The 26,814-nt window shown below is 42.1% G+C and overlaps 1 protein-coding gene across 1 annotated transcript in view; it reads left to right on the forward strand.

Moving 5' to 3' along the window:
• Positions 1–26,814, forward strand: part of LOC124278719 (potassium channel subfamily T member 2-like) — a 266,827-nt gene that overhangs the window by 144,818 nt on the left and 95,195 nt on the right. The window contains exons 5-7 of the mRNA XM_046714487.1: positions 14,882–14,893; positions 20,402–20,510; positions 21,356–21,434. Coding sequence (XP_046570443.1) covers positions 14,882–14,893; positions 20,402–20,510; positions 21,356–21,434 — 200 coding nt within the window. The remainder of the gene's footprint in view (positions 1–14,881; positions 14,894–20,401; positions 20,511–21,355; positions 21,435–26,814) is intronic.

Genomic DNA, 26,814 nt, shown 5'->3' on the forward strand with positions numbered 1-26,814 from the left:
AGTATGATAAAAGATCATTTTATGTTTTTAATTAGAGGTGCTGTGTATCTAGAAAGTGTTGGCCTTGAAAATGCTAATGATATAATCAAAGTATGCTAAAATCATTTTATGTTTTAATTAGGAGTGCTGTGTATCTAGAAAGTGTTGGCTTGCCAATACTAATGATATGATCAAAGTATGCTAAAAATCATTTTATGTTTTTAATTAGGAGTGCTGTGTATCTAGAAAGTGTTGTTATGAAAATGCTACTTACATGATCAAAGTATGCTAAAAATCATTTTATGTTTTTAATTAGGAGTGCTGTGTATCTAGAAAGTGTTGGCCTTAATGCTAATGATATGATCAAAGTATGATAAAAGATCATTTTATGTTTTTTAATTAGGAGTGCTGTGACATCTAGAAACTGTTGTGAAATGCTAATGATATGATCAAAGTATGCTAAAAATCATTTTATGTTTTTTAATTAGGAGTGCTGTGTATCTAGAAAGTGTTAACGCAATGCTAATGATATGATCAAAGTATGCTAAAAATCATTTTATGTTTTAATTAGGAGTGCTGTGTATCTAGAAAGTGTTAGCATAATGCTAATGATATGATCAAAGTATGCTAAAAATCATTTTATGTTTTTAATTAGGAGTGCTGTGTATCTAGAAAACTGTTGACCCTTAATGCTAATGATATGATCAAAGTATGATAAAGATCATTTTATGTTTTAATTAGGAGTGCTGTGTATCTAGAAACTGTTGATTTGTAATGCTAATGATATGATCAAAGTATGATAAAGATCATTTTATGTTTTTAATTAGAAGTGCTGTGTATCTAGAAAGTGTTGTGCCTTAATGCTAATGATATAATCAAAGTATGCTAAAAATCATTTTATGTTTTTAATTAGGAGTGCTGTGTATCTAGAAAGTGTTGTATAATACTAATGATATGATCAAAGTATACTAAAATCATTTTATGTTTTTAATTAGGAGTGCTGTATCTAGAAAGTGTTGTTGTAATGCTACTTACATGATCAAAGTATGCTAAAAATCATTTTATGTTTTTAATTAATTAGGTGCTGCTGTGTATCTAGAAAGTGTTGTTAATGCTAATGATATGATCAAAGTATGATAAAGATCATTTTATGTTTTTAATTAGGGTGCTGTGTATCTAGAAACTGTTGGTTGCCAATGCTAATGATATGATCAAAGTATGCTAAAATCATTTTATGTTTTTAATTAGGAGTGCTGTGTATCTAGAAAGTGTTAACGCAATGCTAATGATATGATCAAAGTATGCTAAAAATCATTTTATGTTTTTTAATTAGGAGTGCTGTGTATCTAGAAAGTGTTAACGCAATGCTAATGATATGATCAAAGTATGCTAAAAATCATTTTATGTTTTTTAATTAGGAGTGCTGTGTATCTAGAAAGTGTTGACGCAATGCTAATGATATGATCAAAGTATGATAAAGATCATTTTATGTTTTTTAATTAGGAGTGCTGTGTATCTAGAAACTGTTGACGCAATGCTAATGATATGATCAAAGTATGATAAAGATCATTTTATGTTTTTTAATTAGGAGTGCTGTGTATCTAGAAAGTGTTGGCCTAATACTAATGATATGATCAAAAGTATGCTAAAAATCATTTTATGTTTTTAATTAGAGTGCTATGTTATCTAGAAAGTGTTGGCCATTAATGCTACTTGCATGATCAAAAGTATGCTAAAAATCATTTTATGTTTTAATTAGGAGTGCTGTGTATCTAGAAAGTGTTAGCATGAAATGCTAATGATATGATCAAAGTATGATAAAGATCATTTTATGTTTTTTAATTAGGAGTGCTATGTATCTAGAAAGTGTTGGCCTAAATGCTAATGATATGATCAAAAGTATGATAAAGATCATTTTATGTTTTTAATTAGAAGTGCTGTGTATCTAGAAAGTGTTGACTATGCAATGCTAATGATATGATCAAAGTATGCTAAAATCATTTTATGTTTTTAATTAGGAGTGCTGTGTATCTAGAAAGTGTTGGCCTTAATGCTAATGATATGATCAAAGTATGATAAAGATCATTTTATGTTTTAATTAGGAGTGCTGTGTATCTAGAAACTGTTGTGGCGTAATGCTAATGATATGATCAAAGTATGATAAAGATCATTTTATGTTTTTAATTAGGAGTGCTGTGTATCTAGAAAGTGTTGGCCTTAATGCTAATGATATAATCAAAGTATGCTAAAATCATTTTATGTTTTTTAATTAGGAGTGCTGTGTATCTAGAAAGTGTTGTCGCAATACTAATGATATGATCAAAGTATGCTAAAAATCATTTTATGTTTTTTAATTAGGAGTGCTGTGTATCTAGAAAGTGTTGACGCAATGCTACTTACATGATCAAAGTATGCTAAAAATCATTTTATGTTTTTTAATTAGGAGTGCTGTGTATCTAGAAAGTGTTGACGCAATGCTAATGATATGATCAAAGTATGATAAAGATCATTTTATGTTTTTTAATTAGGAGTGCTGTGTATCTAGAAACTGTTGACGCAATGCTAATGATATGATCAAAGTATGCTAAAGATCATTTTATGTTTTTTAATTAGGAGTGCTATCTAGAAAGTGTTGCTACTAATGATATGATCAAAGTATGATAAAGATCATTTTATGTTTTTTAATTAGGAGTGCTGTGTATCTAGAAAGTGTTGACGCAATACTAATGATATGATCAAAGTATGATAAAGATCATTTTATGTTTATTAATTAGGAGTGCTGTGTTTCTAGAAAGTGTTGATACAATTCAAATTACATGATTAAAGTATATTAAAGAGCATTCTATGTTTTGTAAACAAGTGTGCTGTATGTAACATGGAGTAATAATTTATACACAATTTTGTTATTAATTATCACCACAACAAGGCATATATCAGGATTGACATATTAGAAAAATATACACATCAAGTATTAGTTTCACATGATGATCAGTAATAGCTTGGAGAAAGATGCCAGTCTGAGATCATAAAAACTTATCTCACAGACAAACTATTCAAAATGTTATAAGTAACGACTACATGCATTTAAAATATTCCAGATAAGTCCTAAAATAAAATAAAAAGAACTCATCCCTAAGACACACTGTTCAATAAAACATAAGATCTGTCGACATGGTTTCAGATTTTGCCTTAATCTATTATATAGTATAAAACTGTCATCCCTATATTAGAATATAATTAAGATAATACTGCAATTTAGTCTCAAAAGATTTAGCCCAGTGAAAGCTCATCTGCTGTAATACCATAATCTTCCAAGCATCGAGTAACTGTTACAAGATTAGTGGCAGTTCAGTTGGGATTAGAAAGATTAAGAACTCCCCTCTGTCTGATCATTTTATTTACTGTACAGTATAATAGGGCACACCCCATTTTTCATCATCAACCAACCACAATCTTTTGATTGTTTAAAGTTTTAGTTAAACAGATAGAAAATGAAGGTGGCAGTAGAGTTTAGACTTTTCAACACATGTCAACTCTCGCCCTCATCCCAGAGGTTGTACCAACTCTCTGTGACCCCCCAGAGGTGGTACCAGCTCTCTGTGTCCACCCAGAGGTTGTACCAGCTCTCTGTGTCCACCCAGAGGTTGTACCAGCTCTCTGTGGCAACACCAGTGGTTGTACCAGCTCTCTGTGGCAACACCAGGGGTTGTACCTGCTCTTTGTGGCAACACCAGTGGTTGTACCAGCTCTTTGTGGCAACACCAGTGGTTGTACCAGCTCTTTGTGGCAACACCAGTGGTTGTACCAGCTCTCTGTGGCCACCCCAGAGGTTGTACCAGCTTTCTGTGTCCACCCCAGAGGTTGTACAAGCTCTTTGTGGCAACACCAGAGGTTGTACCAGCTTTCTGTGTCCACCCCAGAGGTTGTACCAGCTCTTTGTAGCAACACCAGTGGTTGTACCAGCTCTCTGTGGCCCACCCCAGAGGTTGTACCAGCTCTTTGTGGCAACACCAGTGGTTGTACCAGCACTCTGTGGCAACACCAGGGGTTGTACCTGCTCTTTGTGGCAACACCAGTGGTTGTACCAGCTCTTTGTGGCAACACCAGTGGTTGTACCAGCTCTTTGTGGCAACACCAGTGGTTGTACCAACTCTATGTGCACCCCCAGAGGTTGTACCAGCTCTCTGTGTCCACCTAGAGGTTGTACCAGCTCTCTGTGTCCACCCAGAGGTTGTACCAGCTCTCTGTGGCAACACCAGTGGTTGTACCAGCTCTCTGTGGCAACACCAGGGGTTGTACCTGCTCTTTGTGGCAACACCAGTGGTTGTACCAGCTCTTTGTGGCAACACCAGTGGTTGTACCAGCTCTTTGTGGCAACACCAGTGGTTGTACCAACTCTATGTGGCCCCCCAGAGGTTGTACCAGCTCTCTGTGGCCACCCCAGTGGTTGTACCAGCTCTGTGTGGCCACCCCAGAGGTTGTACCAGCTCTCTGTAGCCACCCCAGAGGTTGCACCAGCTCTGTGTGGCCACCCCAGAGGTTGTACCAGCTCTTTGTGGCAACACCAGTGGTTGTACCAGCTCTTTGTGGCAACACCAGGGGTTGTACCAGCTCTCTGTGGCCACCCCAGAGGTTGTACCAGCTTTCTGTGTCCACCCCAGAGGTTGTACCAGCTCTTTGTGGCAACACCAGTGGTTGTACCAGCTCTCTGTGGCCACCCCAGAGGTTGTACCAGCTTTCTGTGGCCATCCCAGGTGTTGTACCAGCTCTCTGTGGCCACCCCCAGAGGTTGTACCAGCTTTCTGTGGCCACCCCAGTGGTTGTACCACCTCTCTGTAGCCACCCCAGAGGTTGCACCAGCTCTTTGTGGCCACCCCAGAGGTTGCACCAGCTCTTTGTGGCAACCCCAGAGGTTGTACCAGCTCTCTGTGGCCACCCCAGAGGTTGTACCAGCTTTCTGTGGCCACCCCAGTGGTTGTACCAGCTCTGTGTGGCCACCCCAGAGGTTGTACCAGCTCTCTGTAGCCACCCCAGGTGTTGTACCAGCTTTCTGTAGCCACCCCAGAGGTTGTACCAGCTCTTTGTGGCAACACCAGTGGTTGTACCAGCTCTGTGTGGCCACCCCAGAGGTTGTACCAGCTCTTTGTGGCAACACCAGTGGTTGTACCAGCTCTTTGTGGCAACACCAGTGGTTGTACCAGCTCTCTGTGGCAACACCAGGTTGTACCTGCTCTTTGTGGCAACACCAGTGGTTGTACCAGCTCTTTGTGGCAACACCAGTGGTTGTACCAGCTCTTTGTGGCAACACCAGTGGTTGTACCAACTCTGTGGCTCCACCCAGAGGTTGTGTACCAGCTCTCTGTGTCCACCTAGAGGTTGTGCACCAGCTCTCTGTGTCCACCTAGAGGTTGTACCTGCTCTTTAATGGCAAGCACCAGTGGATTTGCCACCTCTTTGTGGCAACACCAGGTGGTTGTACCAGCTCTTTGTGGCAACACCAGTGGTTGTACCAGCTCTTTGTGGCAGCACCGGTGGTTGTACCAACTCTATGTGGCCCCTATGGTTGTACCAGCTCTCTGTGTGGCAGCCCAGAGGTTGTACCAGCTCTCTGTGGCAACACCCAGTGGTTGTACCAGCTCTCTGTGGCAACACCAGTGGTTGTACCTGCTCTTTGTGGCAACACCAGTGGTTGTCTCCAGCTCTTTGTCGCCCCACACCAGTGGATTTGTACCTGCTCTCTGTGGCAACACCAGTGGTTGTACCAGCTCTTTGTGGCAACACCAGTGGTTGTACCAGCTCTTTGTGGCAACACCAGTGGTTGTACCAGCTCTCTGTGGCCCCCCAGAGGTTGTACCAGCTCTCTGTGTCCACCCAGAGGTTGTACCAACTCTCTGTGGCAACACCAGTGGTTGTACCAGCTCTCTGTGGCAACATCAGGGGTTGTACCTGCTCTTTGTGGCAACACCAGTGGTTGTACCAGCTCTTTGTGGCAACACCAGTGGTTGTACAAGCTCTCTGTGGCCACCCCAGAGGTTGTACCAGCTTTCTGTGTCCACCCAGAGGTTGTGTACCAGCTCTTTGTGGCAACACCAGTGGTTGTACCAGCTCTCTGTGGCAGCGACCAGAGGTTGTACCAGCTCTCTGTGGCAACACCAGGGGTTGTTGTGCCTGCTCTCTATTGCAGCAAGCACCCAGAGACAGTTCATTACCAGCTCTTTGTAGCAACACCCAGTGGTTGTACCAGCTCTTTGTGGTAACAACGGTGGTTGTACCAGCTCTATGTAGCCCCCAGAGGGAGGTTGCACCAGCTCTCTGTGGCCACCCAGAGTTGTACCAGCTCTGTGGCAACCCCACCGGAGGGTTGTACCTGGCTCTCTGTGGCCACCCCAGGGGTTGTACCCTACTCTTTGTGCCAACACCAGTGGTTGTACCAGCTCTTTGTGGCAACACCAGAGGCTGTACCAGCTCTCTGTAGCCACCCAGAGGTTGTACCCAGCACCCTGTGGCCACCCCCAGAGGTTGTACTCAGCTCTTTGTGGCCACCCCAGTGGTTGTACCCAGCTCTGTGTGGCCAATTCCAGAGGCTGTAACAGCCTCTGTACACCCCAGGTGTTGTACCAGCTTCCTGTAGCCAATCCCAGAGGTTGTACCAGCTCTTGTGGCAACACCCAGTGGTTGTGGGCCTTAGCCTTGTGTGGCCACCCCAGAGGCTGTACCTCAGCCCCTTGTGGCAACACCAGTGGTTGTACCTCAGCCTTGTGGCAACACCCAGTGGTTGTACCAGCCTCTGTGGCAAACAATTCAGGGGTTGTACCTGCTCCTTTGTGGCAACACCAGTGGTTGTACCAGCCTTTGTGGCAACACCAGTGGTTGTACCAGCTCTTTGTGGCAACATCTCAGTGGTTGTGTACAAGCCTATGTGGCCACCCCAGAGGTCATTGCACCCAGCTCTCTTGTGTCCACAACAGTAGCATTGTAATTAGCTCTATGTGTCACCCAGAGGTTGTAACAGCTCTGTGTCCACCCAGAGGTTGTACCAGCCTCCGTGGCAACACCAGTGGCTGTACCCAGCTCTCGTGGCAAACACCAGTGGCTGTACCCAGCTCTTGTGGCAACACCCAGTGGCCAGCCCAGCTCTTTGTGGCAACACCCAGTGGCAAACAAACCCCTCTGTGGCCCCCCAGAGGTTGTACCAGCTCTCTCTGTCCACCCCAGAGGTTGTACCCAACTCTTGTGGCAACACCAGTGGCTGCACCAGCCTCTGTGGCAACATCAGAGGTTGTACCTGCTCTGTGGCAACACCAGTGGCTGTACCCAGCCTTTGTGGCAACATTCAGTGGTTGTACAAGCCTTCTGTGGCTAACAATCTCCAGAGGTTGTACCAGCTTTCTGTGTCCAATCTCCAGAGGTTGTACCAGCTCTTGTGGCAACACCAGTGGCTGTACCTCAGCCTCTGGTGTCCACCCAGAGGTTGTACCCAGCCTCTGTGGCAACACCAGTGGTTGTACCCAGCCTCTGGGTGGCAACACCAGGCTGTACCTGCTCTTTGTGGCAACACCAGTGGTTGTACCAGCTCTTTGTGGTAACGGTTGTACCAGCCTCCGTGTGGCAACACCAGAGGTTGTACCAGCTCTTACAGTCCAACTCCAGAGGTTGCACAAGCCTCTGTGGCCATCCCAGAGGTTGTACTCAACTCTCTGCTGTGACCCCCAGAGGTGGTACTTAGCCTCAGAACCACAATCTAGAGGTTGCAATTAGCTCTTGTGTCCACCCAGAGGTTGCACCACTCCTCTGTGGCAACACCAGTGGTTACAAATTTCAGCACTCTGTGGCAAACACCAGGGGTTGTACCTGCCTTTGTGGCAACACCAGTGGTTGTACCAGCCCCCTTGTGGCAACAATTCAGTGGCTGTACCAGCTCTTTGTGGCAACAATTCAGTGGTTGTACCAGCCTCTGTGGCCACCCCCAGAAGTTCTCACAGCTTCTGTGTCCACCCCAGAGGTTGTACCAAGCCCTTTGTGGCAACACCAGAGGTTGTACCAGCTTCTGTGTCCACCCCAGAGGTTGTGCACCGGCCTTTGTGGCAACAATGCAAAGTGGCTTGTACCAGCTCTGTGGCCACCCCAGAGGTTGTACCAGCTCTTTGTAGCAACAACAGTGGTTGTACCAGCACTCTGTGGCAACACCAGGGGTTGTACCTGCTCTTTGTGGCAAGCACAGTGAATTTACCAGCTCTTTGTGGCAACACCCAGTGGTTGTACCCAGCTCTTTGTGGCAACACCAGTGGTTGTACCAACTCTATGTGCACCCCCAGAGGTTGTACCCAGCTCTCTGTGTCCACCTAGAGGTTGGGTTGTACTCAGCTCTCTGTGTCCACCCAGAGGTTGTTACCAGCCTCTGTAAGTCAGCACCAGTGGCTGTACCAGCTCTCTGTGGCAACACCAGGGTTTGTACCTACTCTTTGTGGCAACACCAGTGGTTGTACCAGCCTCTTTGTGTGGCAACACCAGTGGTTGTACTACCAGCTCTTTGTGGCAACACCAGTGGTTGTACCAACTCCATGTGTAGCCCCCAGAGGTTGTTGCCAGCCTCTGTGGCCACCCCAGTGGTTGTACACCAGCCTGTGTAGCCACCCCAGAGGTTGTACCAGCCTCTCTGTAGCCACCCCCAGAGGTTGCACTCAGCCTGTGTGGCCACCCCAGAGGTTGTACCAGCTCTTTGTGGCAACAATTCAGTGGTTGTACCAGCTCTTTGTGGCAACACCAGTGGTTGTACCAGCCCTCTGTGGCCCGCCAGAGGTTGTACCAGCTTCTGTGTCCACCCCAGAGGTTGTACCAGCTCTTGTGGCAACACCAGTGGTTGTACCAGCTCTCTGTAGTCGGCCCGGAGAGGTTGTACCAGCTTTCCTGTGGCCACCCCAGTGGTTATTGCCAGCTCTCTGTAGCCACCCACAGAAGGTTGCACCAGCTCTTTACACCCCAGTGGCAACCCTGTAGCCAGAGGTTGCACCAGCCTTTAATGGCAACCCCAGAGGTTGTCTTGTGGCCCCAGAGGTTGTACCAGCCTCTGTGGCCACCCCAGAGGTTGCTACCAGCTCTGTGGCCACCCCAGTGGTTGTACCAGCTCTGTGTGGCCACCCCAGAGGTTATTACCAGCTCTCTGTAGCCACCCCAGGTGTTGTACTCAGGCCGTGGCCACAAATTCCAGAGGTTGTACCAGCTCTTTGTGGCAACACCAGTGGTTGTACCAGCTCTGTGTGGCCACCCCAGAGGCTGTACCAGCTCTGTGTCCACCAAGAGGTTGGATTTGTACCAGCTCTGTGGCAACACCAGTGGTTGTACCAGCTCATAATGGCAACACACCAGGGGTTATTACTCTGCTCTTTGTGGCAACACCAGTGGTTGTGTACCAGCTCTTTGTGGCAACACCAGTGGATTGTACCAGCTCTTTGTTGGCAACACCAGTGGTTTGTACCAACTCTATGTGGCCCCCCAGAGGTTGTACCAGCTCTCTGTGGTCCACCCAGAGGTTGTACCAGCTCTCTGTGGCAACACCCAGTGGTTGTACCAGCTCTCTGTGGCAACATCAGTAGGTTGTACCTGCTCTTTGTGGCAACACCAGTGGTTGTACCAGCCTTTGTGGCAACAATCCAGTGGTTGTACAAGCTCTTGTAGTGGCAACACCCAGAGGTTGTACCAACTCTTATGTGGCCCAACAGAGGTTGTACCTCAGCTCTGTGTCCCCCCAGAGGTTGTACCAACTCTCTGTTAGCAACACCAGTGGCTGTACCAGCTCTGTGGCAACTTACCAGTGGTTATTGCCAGCTCTGTGGCAACACCAGGGGCTGTACCTGCTCTTTAATGGCAACACCAGTGGTTGTACCCAGCTCTTTGTCGCAACACCAGTGGTTGTACCAGCTCTCTGTGGCCACCCCAGAGGTTGTACCAGCTTTCTGTACCACCCCAGAGGTTGTACCAACTCTTTTGTGGCTTGCTTTTACCAGTGGTTGTACCAGCTCTGTGTGCAACCCGCAGAGGGTTGTACCTGCTCTCTGTGGCATCACCAGTGTGTTGTACCAGCTCTCTGTGGCTACCCCAGAGGTTGTACCAGCTTTCTGTGGCCAGGGGTTCTTCCCAGGTGTTGTGGTTGTACCAGCTCTTTGTTAGCAACAACGGTGGTTGTACCAACTCTATGTGGCCCCCCAGAGGTTGTACCAGCTCTCTGTGTCCACCCAGAGGTTGTACCAACTCTCTGTGGCAACACCAGTGGTTGTACCAGCTCTCTGTGGCAACACCAGGGGTTGTACCTGCTCTTTGTGGCAACACCAGTGGTTGTACCAGCTCTTTGTGGCAACACCAGTGGTTGTACCAGCTCTCTGTGGCCACCCCAGAGGTTGTACCAGCTTTCTGTGGCCACCCCAGAGGTTGTACCAGCTCTTTGTGGCAACACCAGTGGTTGTACCAGCTCTCTGTGGCTACCCCAGAGGTTGTACCAGCTTTCTGTGGCCATCCCAGGTGTTGTACCAGCTCTCTGTGGCCACCCCAGAGGTTGTACCAGCTTTCTGTGGCCACCCCAGGGGTTGTACCTGCTCTTTGTGGCAACACCAGTGGTTGTACCAGCTCTTTGTCGCAACACCAGTGGTTGTACCAGCTCTCTGTGGCCACCCCAGAGGTTGTACCAGCTTTCTGTGGCCACCCCAGAGGTTGTACCAGCTCTTTGTGGCAACACCAGTGGTTGTACCAGCTCTCTGTGGCTACCCCAGAGGTTGTACCAGCTTTCTGTGGCCATCCCAGGTGTTGTACCAGCTCTCTGTGGCCACCCCAGAGGTTGTACCAGCTTTCTGTGGCCACCCCAGTGGTTGTACCAGCTCTGTGTGCCCACCCCAGAGGTTGTACCAGCTCTCTGTAGCCACCCCAGAGGTTGCACCAGCTCTGTGTGGCCACCCCAGAGGTTGTACCAGCTCTCTGTAGCCACCCAAGAGGTTGTACCAGCTTTCTGTGGCCACCCCAGAGGTTGTACCTACTCTCTGTGGCCATCCCAGAGGTTGTACCAGCTCTGTGTGGCCACCCCAGAGGTGGTACCAGCTCTCTGTGTCCACCCAGAGGTTGTACCCACCCTGTAGCCACCCCAGAGGTTGTACCAGCTCTTTGTGTCCACCCCAGAGGTTGTACCAGCTCTCTGTGTCCACCCAGAGGTTGTACCCACCCTGTAGCCACCCCAGAGGTTGTACCAGCTCTCTGTGGCCACCCCAGAGGTTGTACCAGCTCTGTGTGGCCACCCCAGGTGTTGTACCAGCTCTCTGTAGCCACCCTAGAGGTTGTACCAGCTCTCTGTGTCCACCCCAGAGGTTGTACCAGCTCTCTGTAGCCACCCCAGAGGTTGTACCAGCTCCATGTGGACACCCCAGAGGTTGTACCAGCTCTCTGTAGCCACCCAATCTATTAGTAAGAAATTTTTATTCTATTCCTGTCAACATAATTGCATTTAGCTTCTTGTGACTTCAGACTCTTTCCTGAACTAATTCCCCACAATGACCAGCTAGAGGAAGTTTCACCTCTAAAAGTACACTGGCACCATACCCAGTACTATGATAATATATAGAACGTGTTTCCACAATGTTATAACGTTGATCAAATAATTTTAAAGAGCATTTTATGTTTTCTATTTAAGCATGGTGTATGTTTATAATGTGCATTTTCTTCTAACTGTTTGCCTGAAAGTCATGACATACAGAACAACTGATGGTAAAGAGTGAATGAATAGAGTACAGGGTAACTGCAGTCTACATGTAATTACTATAGCCATCATATGTCTTGAGAAAATTGCTTTAGAAAATGAATCTGTCTTTTCTGGGATAGGTCAAAGAGCCACCTGCTTTTCATGTCTTATGATGAGAGACAATTACTCAGAGTCCATTTCTTGTTGTGTTTCACAAAGCTATCGTAGCACTACGACTGTCGTACCTCCTATACTGGGCCCTGTTTCACAAAGCTATCGTAGAACTACGACTGTCGTCCCTCCTATACTGGGCCCTGTTTCACAAAGCTATCGTAGCACTATGACTGTCGTACCTCCTATACTGGGCCCTGTTTCACAAAGCTATCATAGCGCTATGACTATCGTACCTCCTATACTGGGCCCTGTTTCACAAAGCTATCAGAGCTCTAATGACTGTCGCACCTCCTATACTGGGCCCTGTTTCACAAAGCTATCCTCCTGTCGTACCTCCTATACTGGGCCCTGTTTCACAAAGCTATCATAGCACTATGACTGTCGTACCTCCTATACTGGGCCCTGTTTCACAAAGCTATCATAGCGCTATGACTGTCGTACCTCCTATACTGGGCCCTGTTTCACAAAGCTATCATAGCGCTATGACTGTCGTACCTCCTATACTGGGCCCTGTTTCACAAAGCTACCATAGCCTATACTGTCGCCCTGTTATACTGGGCCCTGTTTCATGCTGCATAGCCTACTACTGTCGTGACCTCCTATACTGGGCCCTGTTTCACAAAGCTATCATAGCGCTATGACTGTCGTACCTCCTGTACTAGGCCCTGTTTCACAAAGCTATCATAGCGCTATGACTGTCGTACCTCCTATACTGGGCCCTGTTTCACAAAGCTATCGTAGCACTATGACTGTCGTACCTCCTATACTGGGCCCTGTTTCACAAAGCTATCATAGCACTATGACTGTCGCATCCTCCTGTACTGGGCACCTGTTTCACAAAGCTATCATAGCGCTAGCACTACTGTCACTGTACTGGGCCCTGTTTCACAAAGCTATCATAGCTCTTATGACACCTCCTATACTGGGCCCTGTTTCACAAAGCTGTCATAGCACTGCGACTGTCACACCTCCTCCTATACTGGGCCCTGTTTCACAAAGCTATCATCGTACGACTGTCATGACCTCCTATACTGTCATAGCACTGTGATAGCTTTGTGAAACTGGGCTCTGGATGATAAAATAATGAAACAGAATATACACTACATAAAATGCTTCTTTACTCTTCTGATAGTAATGGTAATAGTCCGCTTATCTGGCACTCATATCCTGACACATTGCCTGCTCGCAGCACTACGCACATTACTTTCCCCAGTCATAGGACACTATCATACTTTCCGATACTCTTTTCAACTCCCTGGGAATCATACAGCCATGCTGCCTCTTAGGTGCAATGAATAAAAAACTCACATTGCCAGCACACCCTCATGGGTACCCATTTTACAGCTGGGTGAACTCAGACAATGTGGATCTAAGTATCTTGTCCAAGGATACTACGCAAATGTGCTACCTCGGGACCCGAACCTAGGTGCCTCCAGCACTCCGTACACCTGGGCCTTCAGCGTGATAGGCAGACAGCTTACCACTGCACTATTGCGCTCTACCAATCCATCATATAATTAAATGTCCAGCTCCATGTGTTATAATTCCTGGTGTAGTGTTGTTGGAATGTGGTTGATGATAACCCTGCAGCATCAACATCACAGGTACCCCAACAACATGTTTTTGGTCAGTTTTGTAATAGCTAGACTTTGCAATTTGCTGTACAAAGCTGGGATTGTTCAAGCTGTCTTAGTAAACAAATACAGCAAGTTTGACGCCCAAATACTTGATTCATTTTGGCTTTCATACCAAGACACTTGAAGATCGGGGTTAGAATTGGTCTTCAGCAACCCATGCTTGTCATAAGAGGCGACCACGGGGTTAGGTGGTCATGCTCACTGACTTGGTTGCCACTTGTCTTCATATCCCAGTTGCATAGATTTATGTTCATGCTGTTGGTCACTGGATTATCTGGTCCAGACTTGAATATTTATAGACCGCTGCCATATAGGTGGAATATTGCTGAGTGCAGCGTAAAACTAAACTCACTCACTCTAATAGTCCCTCTAATATTGTGGGGTTTTGTGTCAAAACTTTTATGAACAGGGAAAAGGAAAAAAGGCACTGAAAAACTGCAGACTTATAATAATAATAATAATAATTAATGATACATTAACAATATTTATAACGAGCCTTTCCAGGCTTCATATCCTGCTCAAAGCACACAAAGGATGTTCAAAGCGAACAATCTGAAAATACATCAATACTCTCTTTCCACTCTGTGGGTATCCAAAAACCTAATGACATAAATCAACAGTACCACTCCATTTCCAGGTTCAACATTGCTGAGGTACATCAAACCATAGATTTGACACAGTCTTAACTAGTTGACATATTCATGACAAGTATTTTACCATTGCGGGGAATATTGATGACTTTGTCTTCTTGTTTCAAGAGTAATGCCTTATTATCAGCGTCAGAACAAAACAGCAATAATTTATTGAGCTAATTGGTTGCAGCAGCCATCAAATTGACAAGATAGTGTACGAACTGCCTTAATAAAAAAAAATTGCATGCAGTCAATATTATTCATGTTAAAGAATTTGCTAAAATAAATGTTACTCTAACCGTGTACCAATAGGAGCCTACTAAGGGATTTTGTAAATAGACTTATTTCAAACTAATGTCAAATAAAATTAGTTTTATAATTACCCTCTTGAATTACTTTTGTATTAATGAATTATACTGACCCGATTAGAATGAGGGTCTAAATAAAAAGTATACTATCCATTATTCTTTATTGTAAGTTCTAGCAGTATCAAAGGGTATACTATAAGTTGTAGCATTTTGATGAGGGGTTTTATGCATCCCATGTTAGGTTTTATTCACGACCCATAGGCTCTGTGGATAAAACCTAACGAGGGATGCATAAAACCCTGTATACCCCCAATCATAATGCTACAACGAATTTATCCCACCGCATGATTATATCTCTCATTATGTAAATTTAACATTAAAACAAACTGAAATTCAATGATATATTTTACTAACGTGGTACTGACCGGTCAGTGCGAACCAGTGGTTCATGGTTCACTGACTGCCGTGGATGTGGCTTTTTCCATGGGGTGGGGTATAAATGATGTATTCTCCCTCTCAAAGATTTATACCCCGCTTGGGCTGTGTTTGGCCTTGCACCGGGCATACATGGTAATTTGTCCAAGGTCACGTGAACCAATCAGAGATGGACATTCTTACATGAGGTAGGACAAAATAGACAATAATTTGTAGCAAATATGATTGTCACAACCACCAATTGTCAACACCACTAACTGACAAGATATGGATCTAGTGTTGGAGACTGTAGATAGAAGAAATTTTCACTTCAATCTTGTGTACGTGTGTACTGTAGACCATACAGAAAAATTGTGAGGTGTTTAAACAACAATGGTGTAACGTCATGTCAAGGGGAGGTAACTCTATCGGTTAGGAGGGAGACATACCACTAGGGATAGCTATGACTTAGGGTTAAAATTTTCATTTCATTTTCTGTATGTGTCTGTGGAAACCACAGAATTAAGGCAACCATAATCCAGAGGGAATGTTTACGCTATCATTATGGTTTTATACATCACACATTAGGTTTTCTACCACATGAGGACAACCATAGTTTAAATGATAGAGTAACTGTAGATATTTAGGTTGTGGATTACTGGACATGATTTTATATAATTTGACCTTTTTTATTATTTAAAAGCTAAGTTGCAGCAGTAGTATGTAAATTTACCACTAGACGTCATAAATGATACATCAGTTGCTTATTGGGGTCATATTGTACCAAAATTACAAAGTTCTCAAATATAGACTTAGTGAGATACCAGCTTCATGTATGCAGTATTTATGACCTCGACCGTAAGAAGATGGCCCAGAGAAATGTACTAAAAGTAATGAAGAACACATGCATCATCACTACCTCATCTCCATCCCGTCACCAGCCAGACAGTATTCATCATCAGCTGAAGCCTTCAGGAGACATGCAATAAATTTCATTATTGATAAATCATCAGGGGAATATTCTAATGTATCAATGTATTTATTGGAAAGGAAATAGATTCAGGTAAAGATCACTTCCCACTGGACATAAAATGGAATGTGTTTGTGGTCAAGTTGGAATAAATGATTACATTGGAGTGGATTTCTTTGGAATCATTAAATGCTAAAAGTAATTAATTTGAGTAATTTGTCCTAATTTATTCATGGGTGCAGGTGTATTTTAAGGTGCATGTGTCATTTGGGGGACGAACATGATTTATTGACTCGAATGTTCGATATGTTTATCAACATCGCATACAGCAATAAGATGACGGTTTGATAAGTGCTCAAGTCAGCATTCAGTGAGGGATGTTATGGCAGCAATGCACACAATTACAGTCTGTTTGGCTCAAAAGTGGACCGATGAATTGCAATCTAACTTGAAAACTAATAAACATAAAATACTCAATGAAACACTGATCATAATCAAAACGTGAGACCAACTCTGTGAGGTTTTTGCAGAATTTATGTCCTAAAAATAAAAAAGTTGTTAACAAACTATCATTAAAATATTGTCACAGTTCACTATGTTTTACGAGGGAGGAGTGCAGAGAAAGGGACAGCCAGGTGTGCGAGAAAGGATGGAGACGGCACAGCACAGGTTAATGAATCAATAACTGTCGGCACTTGTGCACGTGCTTCTCTAACACCTGGCTGTCCCTTTCTCTGCACTCCTCCCTCGTAACAAATAGTGAACTGTGTCAAAAGTTTAGTGATAGTTTGTTAAACAACGTTTTTAATTTTAAGACATAAATTCTGCAAACAAATGACAGAGTTTGTCTGATGTTTTGATTATGATCAGTGTTTCATTGAGTATTATATGTTTATTAGTTTTCGAGTTAGATTGCAATTCATCTGTGCACTTTTGAGCCAAACGGACTATAGGGTGTGATCACAGACAGACAGACAGACAGTAGTTTATTTATGGCTCACTTCTGTACATACAAATGATATTTACAAACATTCAAAAGAGTAAACTGTACAGAACCATTCAAAAGAGAATTATTAGAGACAAAAATCATTATAAAAACATAAAAATTATCAAAACATTATTAAGTATAAAAAAGGGTTTTCCTTCTGTTGAGGATTAAGAAGCAGATTTTGGCTAAAACATAAGATTAGGATTGTTGAATATAAAGCATAATGTATTGATATCAGGTTTATCTAAAAATTCTGGACATAAATTAACACCATCATTTAAAAGTAGCACCCTGATATCGTCATATAGTACACAGCAAAACAATACATGTATTTCATCTTCCATATCATTAAGACATTTAAAACATTTCCTATTTTCTAAAAGAATAATTTCATAATGAACAGTTTCAATTCTTAAAGGGGCTACACCACATCTAAATTTTGCTAGTGCAGATGTGTAGCGTCTTTGCAAATGCATTAAAATATAACTTTCAGTAAAATAGCAATTCTTATCTTCTCGATACAACCTAAGTTTATTGACCCCCATCCTTCCTTCCAGGGTCTAGATTTTCAAAGTTGTCTTACCGTAAAGTGCCATTCATTAATTTATGACCTTCGAAAATCTTCCAGTTTACTAAACTGGTCATACCAAAATGAAGTATACTCATTCACGATAAAATTTTCATCAAATTAAGCAACAATTAGATGATTTATGAACATTAACAGGTGCATTGTAAGCCAGTATCTTGGATCTTTTTCAAACCTGCATGTAATCAAGTAAGTCACTGGATCAGACTGTGCAATCCAGTTATCTAACAATATATGAGCACCTGTGAAGGTCCGGGTTAGAATATTGGCCTTCAGTAACCCATGCTTGTTGTAAGAGGCGACTAACGGGATCAGGTGGTCAGGCTCACTGACTTGTTTGACACATGTCATCGGTTCCCAATTACGCTGATCGATGCTCATGCTGTTGATGACTGGATTGTCTTGTCCAGACTCGATTATTTACAGACCGGCGCCATATAGCTGGAATATTGCTGAGTGCAGCGTAAAACTAAACTCACTCACTCACTCTAACAATGAGCATTGCATGCTGGGGATATATTGTTGCACAATCCCATACACATTGCTAATGATAAATACATCAAACACATCATTTCCCTGATGAATGCTTATTCTGGGCACCAGTCATGACTGACAATATAAGATGGTCATGTCACTGTTGGCGTGTTTAAGAGCTGAGGAGTTCTTCTTTCTAGATGCTGAACGATTGTTGTAAAATAGTCAGCATTCATCAAAAATATTTGTGACACATTAATTAAATCAATGGACTAACAGCCTCTACCAAATTTGTCATGTCTCATTAATTAAGATCAGTAAGTAGTCATGCCAAATGTTCCACCATACAATTAATCAACATTCTTGTATGGGGTTCTCTAAGATAGCAACTGGCCAATCCGATTGTCTGAATCTGGGATAAATTATAACAGATTATAATACCATGAAACCTGATATAATGAAAAACGATAGTCATAGATGTTGAAAGTATCATGCTAATGACAGTCAGATACAGCCAATCGGACATCAGTTATTGGCTGAGCAAGATCATGTAGACTAGTTAGAGATTATCCCTGACTAATATCTTTCAGTGTATTCCAGGAGCTTCCTAAGACTGCCAGGATGTTGTCAGAGATTGATTGAAGGAAGATATGATTACTGAAATATGATAGAGTCATATATTTTAAAGCTGATTTGCTAAAACATTCAATTAAAACAGACAAACATCTGCATAGTCAAAAACACAACTGGCATTTAAAACAAATTTTATGTATAGGATAAAACATGACCCGGTCATGTTAAGAAGTAAGGATGTTTTCCCGAGGAGATGCCTGTTTTATCGTGACTTATAAACGGACGGTTTATAATCATTGATAACTGATCTTGGACTTGTGATGTCGGCAACTTAGAAACCTGAAGACATTAATCCTGATAAAGGTGAAATATTGACAGCAACGCTACATGCATATTCTTTGTCTGTCTCAGGAGCATTCTTGTTATTTATTATTATTTTTTGTACATGATGATGATTTTTTTTGTTATTATTATTATTATTATTATTTTGTACATGATAAAACAAATTAGCCTTAAAAGATAGGGGAGGGGAGGTGTTATTGATTTTATATATGACATGCGGATGGGGGGGATGTCACTTACTTTTTACACAAATTTTTAGGGGGATCATTCACATTGAACATGTTTCTCCATAAAAATCATCATCAACCCCCTAGCCATAAAGTATGAACGGTCCGTTAGCACCCCATCAACGGTCCATCTTCCTGCACTGTCGCCTCAATCCAGTGATGGATATCATGGCATCAATAGACATGATAGATACAATAACATGCCCTCTTTGTCACTCACCACAACATCCAGTGATGGACCATCAGATGTATCTAGCAATCAATTCAACCAGGATCTTTACAGCAGAAATACACACCGTGTATACGATACAAGGAGTGTGCAGCAATAACATGACTTGGTTATTTGCACTCATAAAACCTAATTCATTAGAAATGATAGAAATATCTCATCAAATATGAATCAAGGTTATTTGTATATTTTCCCCAAAGTGCTGTCAATATATGTCTTTACTTGTTTACGAATCCCATGTCATACATTTTGTATGTTTAAAACACACAATGTTCTAGCTGTTGGCAGTCCACAGCAAATTAATGGATGCCATATACATGTACATGATTTTTTTGTTATCATCTTATCTGCTATTTTCTGTATCTCATCTTATTGAGGTTAACAGTTATGAGTACAGCTTGTGCTGTTCCTGTTGTTAAATTGATCACCAGGTCTCTGGTCTGTCATAGTAGGTCAGTAAGATGTGAATTGGGTGGTCGCAATAGGGTATGTAGCTCTCATAGCTCCCATAGCTGTATCAATGCTCATGACGGGGCGGTCGGATAGCCTAGTGGTTGAAGCGTTCGAATGTCATGCCGGAGACCCGGGTTTGATTCCCCATATGAGTACAATGTGTGAAGCCCATTTCTGGTGTCCCCTTTCGTGACATTGCTGTAATATTGCCAAAAGCAGCCTAAAATCACACTCATTCACTCACTCACTCACTCACTCACTCACTCACTCACTCACTCACTCACTCACTCACTCACTCACTCACTCCTCACTCCACTCACTCACTCCACTCCTCTCTCACTCACTCACTCACTCACTCACTCACTCACTCACTCACTCACTCACTCACTCATGCTCGTGGTATCAGCCCCTAGTTTGATACAACATTTATTGCCTCACTGTGTAGCAAGTGACACCTGTACTGTTTCCTCAGTGTAGACTATATCACTGCAAGGAGCTTGAAGAAATGCAGCATTGTGCTCATGGTGTGATATAAAGACTTCAAGTACAGACCAGTTTTAGAGGATAGTTGTTCATGCTATTTCATGCCAGTACACAGGATTCATTTTAAATGTATTTCAATGCACCTATTTTGGGCTTGCTGGAAGCAACCTGAATGATTCAATGATAAAGTTTAATATGCTGGTGATGTTGCAGGTCAGAGATCTGGTTCGTGATGCGGCACGAAATCGTCTGGATATGTCAGCTGAGTGTAGCTATCATCAGCCTCTCAGAGACAATACTTGTACAATACCTCAGCTACAAGGTACGTTCCAGTTGTATGCCTTACCATCACCCCAGAAAGTAAAGAATGAGTATAGTTTTACGCGGCTCTCTGCAATATTCCAGCTATATGGCGGTACCCCAGTAAGAAGATAAGATGTTACAATTATACTCTATTCTTATATACCACACCAGGTTTAAGGTATATACCATTCTGTTGTTAAACCTCACGTTATTGGTAATCTGTCTTATATCTTACACCTATATAGGTAAACTAGGTTCATAATAACTTTAAATAATGTTTTTTTATTTTGTTATAACGTTATATACTGTAAACTGTACGCGAAGATCCGTGTTAGTGTCTGGTCTTAAGCAACCCATGCTTGTCTAACAGAATGGGCTTGTTAAAATTAGGCTCTCTGACTTGGTTGACACATGTCAGATCCCAGTTGCGTAGATCGATGCTCATGTTGTTGATCACTGGACTGTCTGGTCCAGACTCGATTATTTACAGACTGTGTCAAATAGCTGGAATATTGCTGAGTGCGGCATAAAACTAAACTCACTCACTCACTCCAGATGAAAGGTCATTATCAACAGCTACCCTAAGGCTTCCAGACCTACCATATCATGTGAAATGAACACATCACAGTTGAATTAACTTTTTGTAAGAAACATTTCTGTTTTACAAATATGCAAAATGAAGTATTTTTCAAAACAACAAACATTTAATTCATTTTAAAAAACAATATGTTACATCCTGGCTGACAATGCTGGAGACTGGACTGTCTAGTCCAGACTCTAGAGATCACTGCCATATAGCTGGAATATTGCTGAGTGTAGCATTAAACAACAAACAAATGATATGACTGTTTGTCCATGTTTCAGGGCAATATCTTGCAGCAGATTCTCACGTTGGAGTTTGTGGTGGAGCTCATCACCACAGTCCCCTTCATCTTCACAGTGAGTACACATCACAATACAGGACACTTGACCCGTGAAGATCCGGGTTAGAATTGATCTTCAGTAACCCATGCTTGACGTAAGAGGCGACTAACGGGATTGGGCAGTCAGGCTTGCTGACTTGGTTGACACATGTCATTGTATCCCATTTGTGTAAATTGATGCTCATGCTGTTGATCACTGGATTGTCTGGTCCAGGCTCAATTATTCACAGACCACCGCCATATAGCTGGAATATTGCTGAGTGCGGCATAAGACTAAACTCACTCATACATGATACTGCATTTATCTGTACACTGAACAGGGTAGTAGGACTTTGTTGTTGTTTTTTATTCAAAACTAAAGCAATAAATGAGAAAAATTTCCTATTTATCTCAACAGGAATACCAACAGTTGCAACTAGACATTAGGGATGTCACGATACATAAGTTTCATGAATCGATGCGTATCATGATACCCATGTCACTTCGATTCGATCCGATACGTATCACGATACCTATTTTCACAGCATTATTGCGTGAATTTAGTTACATTTTGAACATTAATGTTTCATATTTTATAATTGTCCATGAAAAGATCAATATTTTTGATTCACAGAGATTAAAAAGTTCTAATTTCCCATCTTTGTGCATGAACAATAATCATTTATAACTCTCATAACATAAAAACCGTGATACAATTGCAAAATGTAAACGATACATAAACATATTTAAACCGATACTTTCAAAACTAAATATCGATACAGTTTTGAATGTATATTTATAATTGTTTCGTCTTAGAAAAAGTATTGATGCATCGATGTATTGATGTATCATGGCATCCCTACTCAACATGCTTGCTATTAAATACAATGTCAGTTTAGAAGCAAGTAAAATTAAAAAAGCTCGCCTGACAGTACATTCAATTCAGCAAGTCTGAGACAAATCTAGGGAACATTCAGCAAGTCTGACAGTACATACACCACACAAAGCAACATTCAGCAAGTCATTACACCCACACAAGCAACAAAGTCTGAACATTCACCACACAAGCAACATTCAGCAAGTCTGACAGTACATTCACCACAACATTCAGCAAGTCTGACGGTACATTCACCACACAAGCAACATTCAGCAAGTCTGAGCAACATTCAGCAAGTCTGACAGTAAGTCTGACAGTACATTCACCACTCAAGCAACATTCAGCAAGTCTGACAGTACATTCACCACACAAGCAACATTCAGCAAGTCTGACAGTACATTCACCACACAAGCAACATTCAGCAAGTCTGACAGTACATACACCACACAAAATTCAGGTACATTCACCACACAAGCAGTTTGCCTCAACACTGGTATAGACCCGCAGACATTCACATGTGCTTATCTTGAACACTGTGCAAAATTGGCCTTAAAATCAACATGCCGGAGTCAAAGTTCGTCAGCCTAAACATGACAGTATATTTTTGTGAAATTTGATTCGGCAAAGGTACCAGTAAAATATACCAAATTGCCAATCATAAATCGTAGGGTAACTCTGATTGCACAACTCAGTGGACATTGTTTTGATTTATTATGGTCATAATGATCCACAGAAAGGGAACTTTTGAGAGAGGTGGATAAATTAATCCTGTTAAAATTTATAACGCCAGTCAGGAAAGGGACATTTCAGAAGTTTTATCCCGCCAACATTTTGCATGTCATTGTCTAGCAGGCAGGCATATATTTCACAATCTGATCTTGTCAGGAATCTTTGAGCCTCTTGTGTTTTCCTGAAAATAGATCAGAAAGGCTACAGTAATAATAGAAGACATGAAGTAATTAGGTTACAGAATGCCAGTTGGCTATTGCTGCTCAATATAGACTTGGCTGGCTTGTGTTGAACTGACCATCAGCTTGTTTCATGTCTGGCCATCTTTGATGAGGATGTCGCTTCTTGTCAGGGAGAAATGCTACAGTCAGCTGTACTTAGAGTCGCCTGGTAATGGCTTGTACATTATGGTGCTAGAACCAGACAATGTCAGGGATATACCCAATATTGTCTAGGCATGATGATATGGAATCAGCCAATCACAGAGTCTTAACCAGGTGATTAAATTCATCTCTTTCAAAGAGTGTGTGTGTGAACATGTGACCCATTCAGTGAGTGAGTGAGTGAGTGAGTGAGTGGGTAGCCTAAGTGACGAAGTCATTGCGTATGTGACCCAGTGATCCATTGAGTGAGTTAGTGACTGACCAGTAGTGAGAGAGTTAGTAACCAATAAGTGACCAAGTCATGGACTATGTGAGCAAGTGATCCATTGATTGAGAAAGTAAATAACCCACTGAGTGACCAAGTCTGTAACTGATCCAATAATTAAGTTAGAGAGTGACCAGAGGATGAGTGCTAAATCAACCTCTTAAACTGTTATACCACTGATATTTTCAACTAAACCAACCAACTACACAACAGAAAAATGCAGGAAAACTAGCAACAGTTTTTATTTTTCTATTTTAATCAATCTAATTGGTTAGCAAAAATTTATGAACAATATATTCGAAAAAGAATGGCCTTAGTATAGCACCTTGAATTACCCCTTGAATATATAGAGGTTATCAGCCAAGGCTGTTCCCGGATCAAACATTTCATAGATTAGGAATAAATCAATATATATTACATAAGTATTATTGGCACCCTCAATATTTACAGTAACTTTTCATTGGTAATGTATGATAGGAAGATAATCTCTCATCACATATTGTCATTCTTAAAATGATAAATGTTTTTAATGTATTTTGACTCCATGAAGTAACCACACATTATAATACAATGGAAACCATTAAACATTATATGGCAAACAAATGGTATTTGGAGCCTTGTTGTTGTCCATAATCCCACTGTAAGAAAGATCCACTGAACATACGGAGAATGAAAGTCAATACTTTATACAGCAAACAGACATTGTATTGATTTATGGATCTAAAAAGTTGTACCTGTGAGGTTGCCCCATTTGTATATTTATCTGATCTTAATACCAAGTTTATTGAATTACTTTATCACATCGATAATATATTATATGATAATTGTGATTATGGAGTAAGTGTTGTCATTAACGATGCTATCGCATAGTTTTATGTATGTCATGCGTCAGGAACTGCCCAATCAGTGAATTACACAGTTACCCCGTACCCTGGTACCACAATCATGCTGACATGATCAATAAATTGGTCTTGCTTCATTGCATAATCCCACAGGATGAGCAACGATTTTCCGTAATGAACAAAAATAGCTTCTTGTAAAAGCTCAGGGCATATGTTTTCATAACAATGTTATACAAGTCTGACATCTGAAGTATTGTCCCTTTATAGATTAGATAACAAGCAGATTAACATAAGTCAATACAATACTTTATAATGACATTTTTCATGTCAGGGCATTTGTCAGGTTGTTATTGAAAACATAGTTCAAGTGTAACTTCTAAAATACCTTTTCAAAACAGATTTCAAATTGATATAGAAATAGAAGTGACAAAATCCTTTTGAAAGAAAAAGTCTAATAATTATATGTAAAAGTGACGAAACCCTTTCTACATCCATTACAAATGTCAGCTAAAAATCAGATTCAATTGTACAGTTCCGACTTTATAATGAGGATATGTTTGTGAATGACTATAAAATAGGAATGATACCAGGGGTTCACAAACAGGTGAGCATATGCAAAGAGTAGTCAATTGTTTACCTGATAGAAATAGGGAACACATGGTACAAGTCAAACAGGGAATTGTATCGGACATCATTTTGATCACTGAGGCATCAGATTCTGAAATTTCCTCCACATGTCTACCATTAGACATTTTGATAGCTTCACTGAGGCCTTGAATGTTGTAACCTGATCAGACAAGTAAACAAGGGTTAGAGATGCCCTTTGAAAGCTTGGTAACTTGAGGGATTCCTTTATTCCCTCCTTAATCAATTGTTAAAGTCCACCAACATCGATCACTGGAGTAAAAGTCTGTCTTCTCAGTTTAATTCTGTCACTCTCTTTTGTTTGATTAGCAACGACATTGTTTACAATCTGTTGATATTCCCTTCTTGTGGAAATGGGCAATGTCCTGTTGTTGTGCATATCTAAACATATAAACTTTGATTGCCCACACAAAGGGATTATGCATACTAGTTGACGGTTTAAACCAGGAAATTGTGCAGGTCTCATCCATTAACGAAAGCGCTCGGATAGAGGGTCACACATTCTTTGGGACTATAAAAAACATTTGCAAACAATGAAGAAACCACCCAGTCTGCAGATTGCACAATGGGTTTGCATAATCTTCAGATTTTGTGACCCGTGAAGATCCGGGTTAGAATTGATCTTCAGTAACCCATGCTTGTCGTAAGAGGTGACTAACAGGATCTGGAGGTCAGGCTCGCTGACTTGGTTGACATATGTCATCGTTTCGTTATTGCGCAGATCGACGCTCACAATGTTGATCACTGGATTGTCGGGTCCAGACTCGATTATTTACAGACCGTTGCCATATAGCTGGAATATTGCTGAGTGTGGCATACAACTAAACTCCCCTCCCCTGCTTCCCTCCCCTGAATAAGTCACTAAAAGATGGTACTTCTTGTCACCCTGCCTGACAGTTGGGATTATGGGGTAAAACAAGAACTCTTCAGCATGGGACCAGTGAAGATCCGGGGTAGAATAGGTCTTCAGCAACCCATACTTGCCACAAAATGCGACTATGCTTGTCATATGAGGCGACTAACGGGATCGGGTGGTCAGGCTCGCTGACTTGGTTGACACATGTCATCGGTTCCCAATTGCGCATATCAATGCTCATGCTGTAGATCACTGGATTGTCTTGTCCAGACTCAATTATTTACAGACCGCCGCCATATAGCTTGAATATTGCTGAGTCCGGCGTAAAACTAAACTCACTCACTCTTCAGCATGGAGTCAGTATACTGTGTCTGAATATTCAAGTTAAACTGTGGCATGGTATCTATCTTGACTTCACACCAGTACAAGCAGCCACACCGAGCCACTTTATATGAGTGCAGTAGTTAAGAAGGCAATATTGAGCCCCAGTTCCCTTCACCTCTCCTCAAAATATCCAGATTTTCTTCTTATCGACATTTTGGATTCCTAATGAGGCCAATATGTTGTTATGCACATTTCCCTTTCCCAAACTACATGTAGCATTGGGCTGCTTCAGACACACAGGAAGACAAGCACAAATATCCTTGTCAATTTAACATCACAGTTCTATTTAGACAAATGAAATCCCTGCCAATATTGAAAGCTAGTATAAAGATGCTATCAAACCAGAAAGCTTGAATGATGACATTGTTGCTGTAGAGAGCTTTGGTAACACTGTCATCAATGAAGGAAGATTCACAAATGTCACAGGCATTGTTATGAGG

Source organism: Haliotis rubra, unplaced genomic scaffold (genome assembly GCF_003918875.1).
Source record: "Haliotis rubra isolate DU_JTF1 unplaced genomic scaffold, ASM391887v1 Scf240, whole genome shotgun sequence".
NCBI lineage: Eukaryota > Metazoa > Mollusca > Gastropoda > Lepetellida > Haliotidae > Haliotis > Haliotis rubra.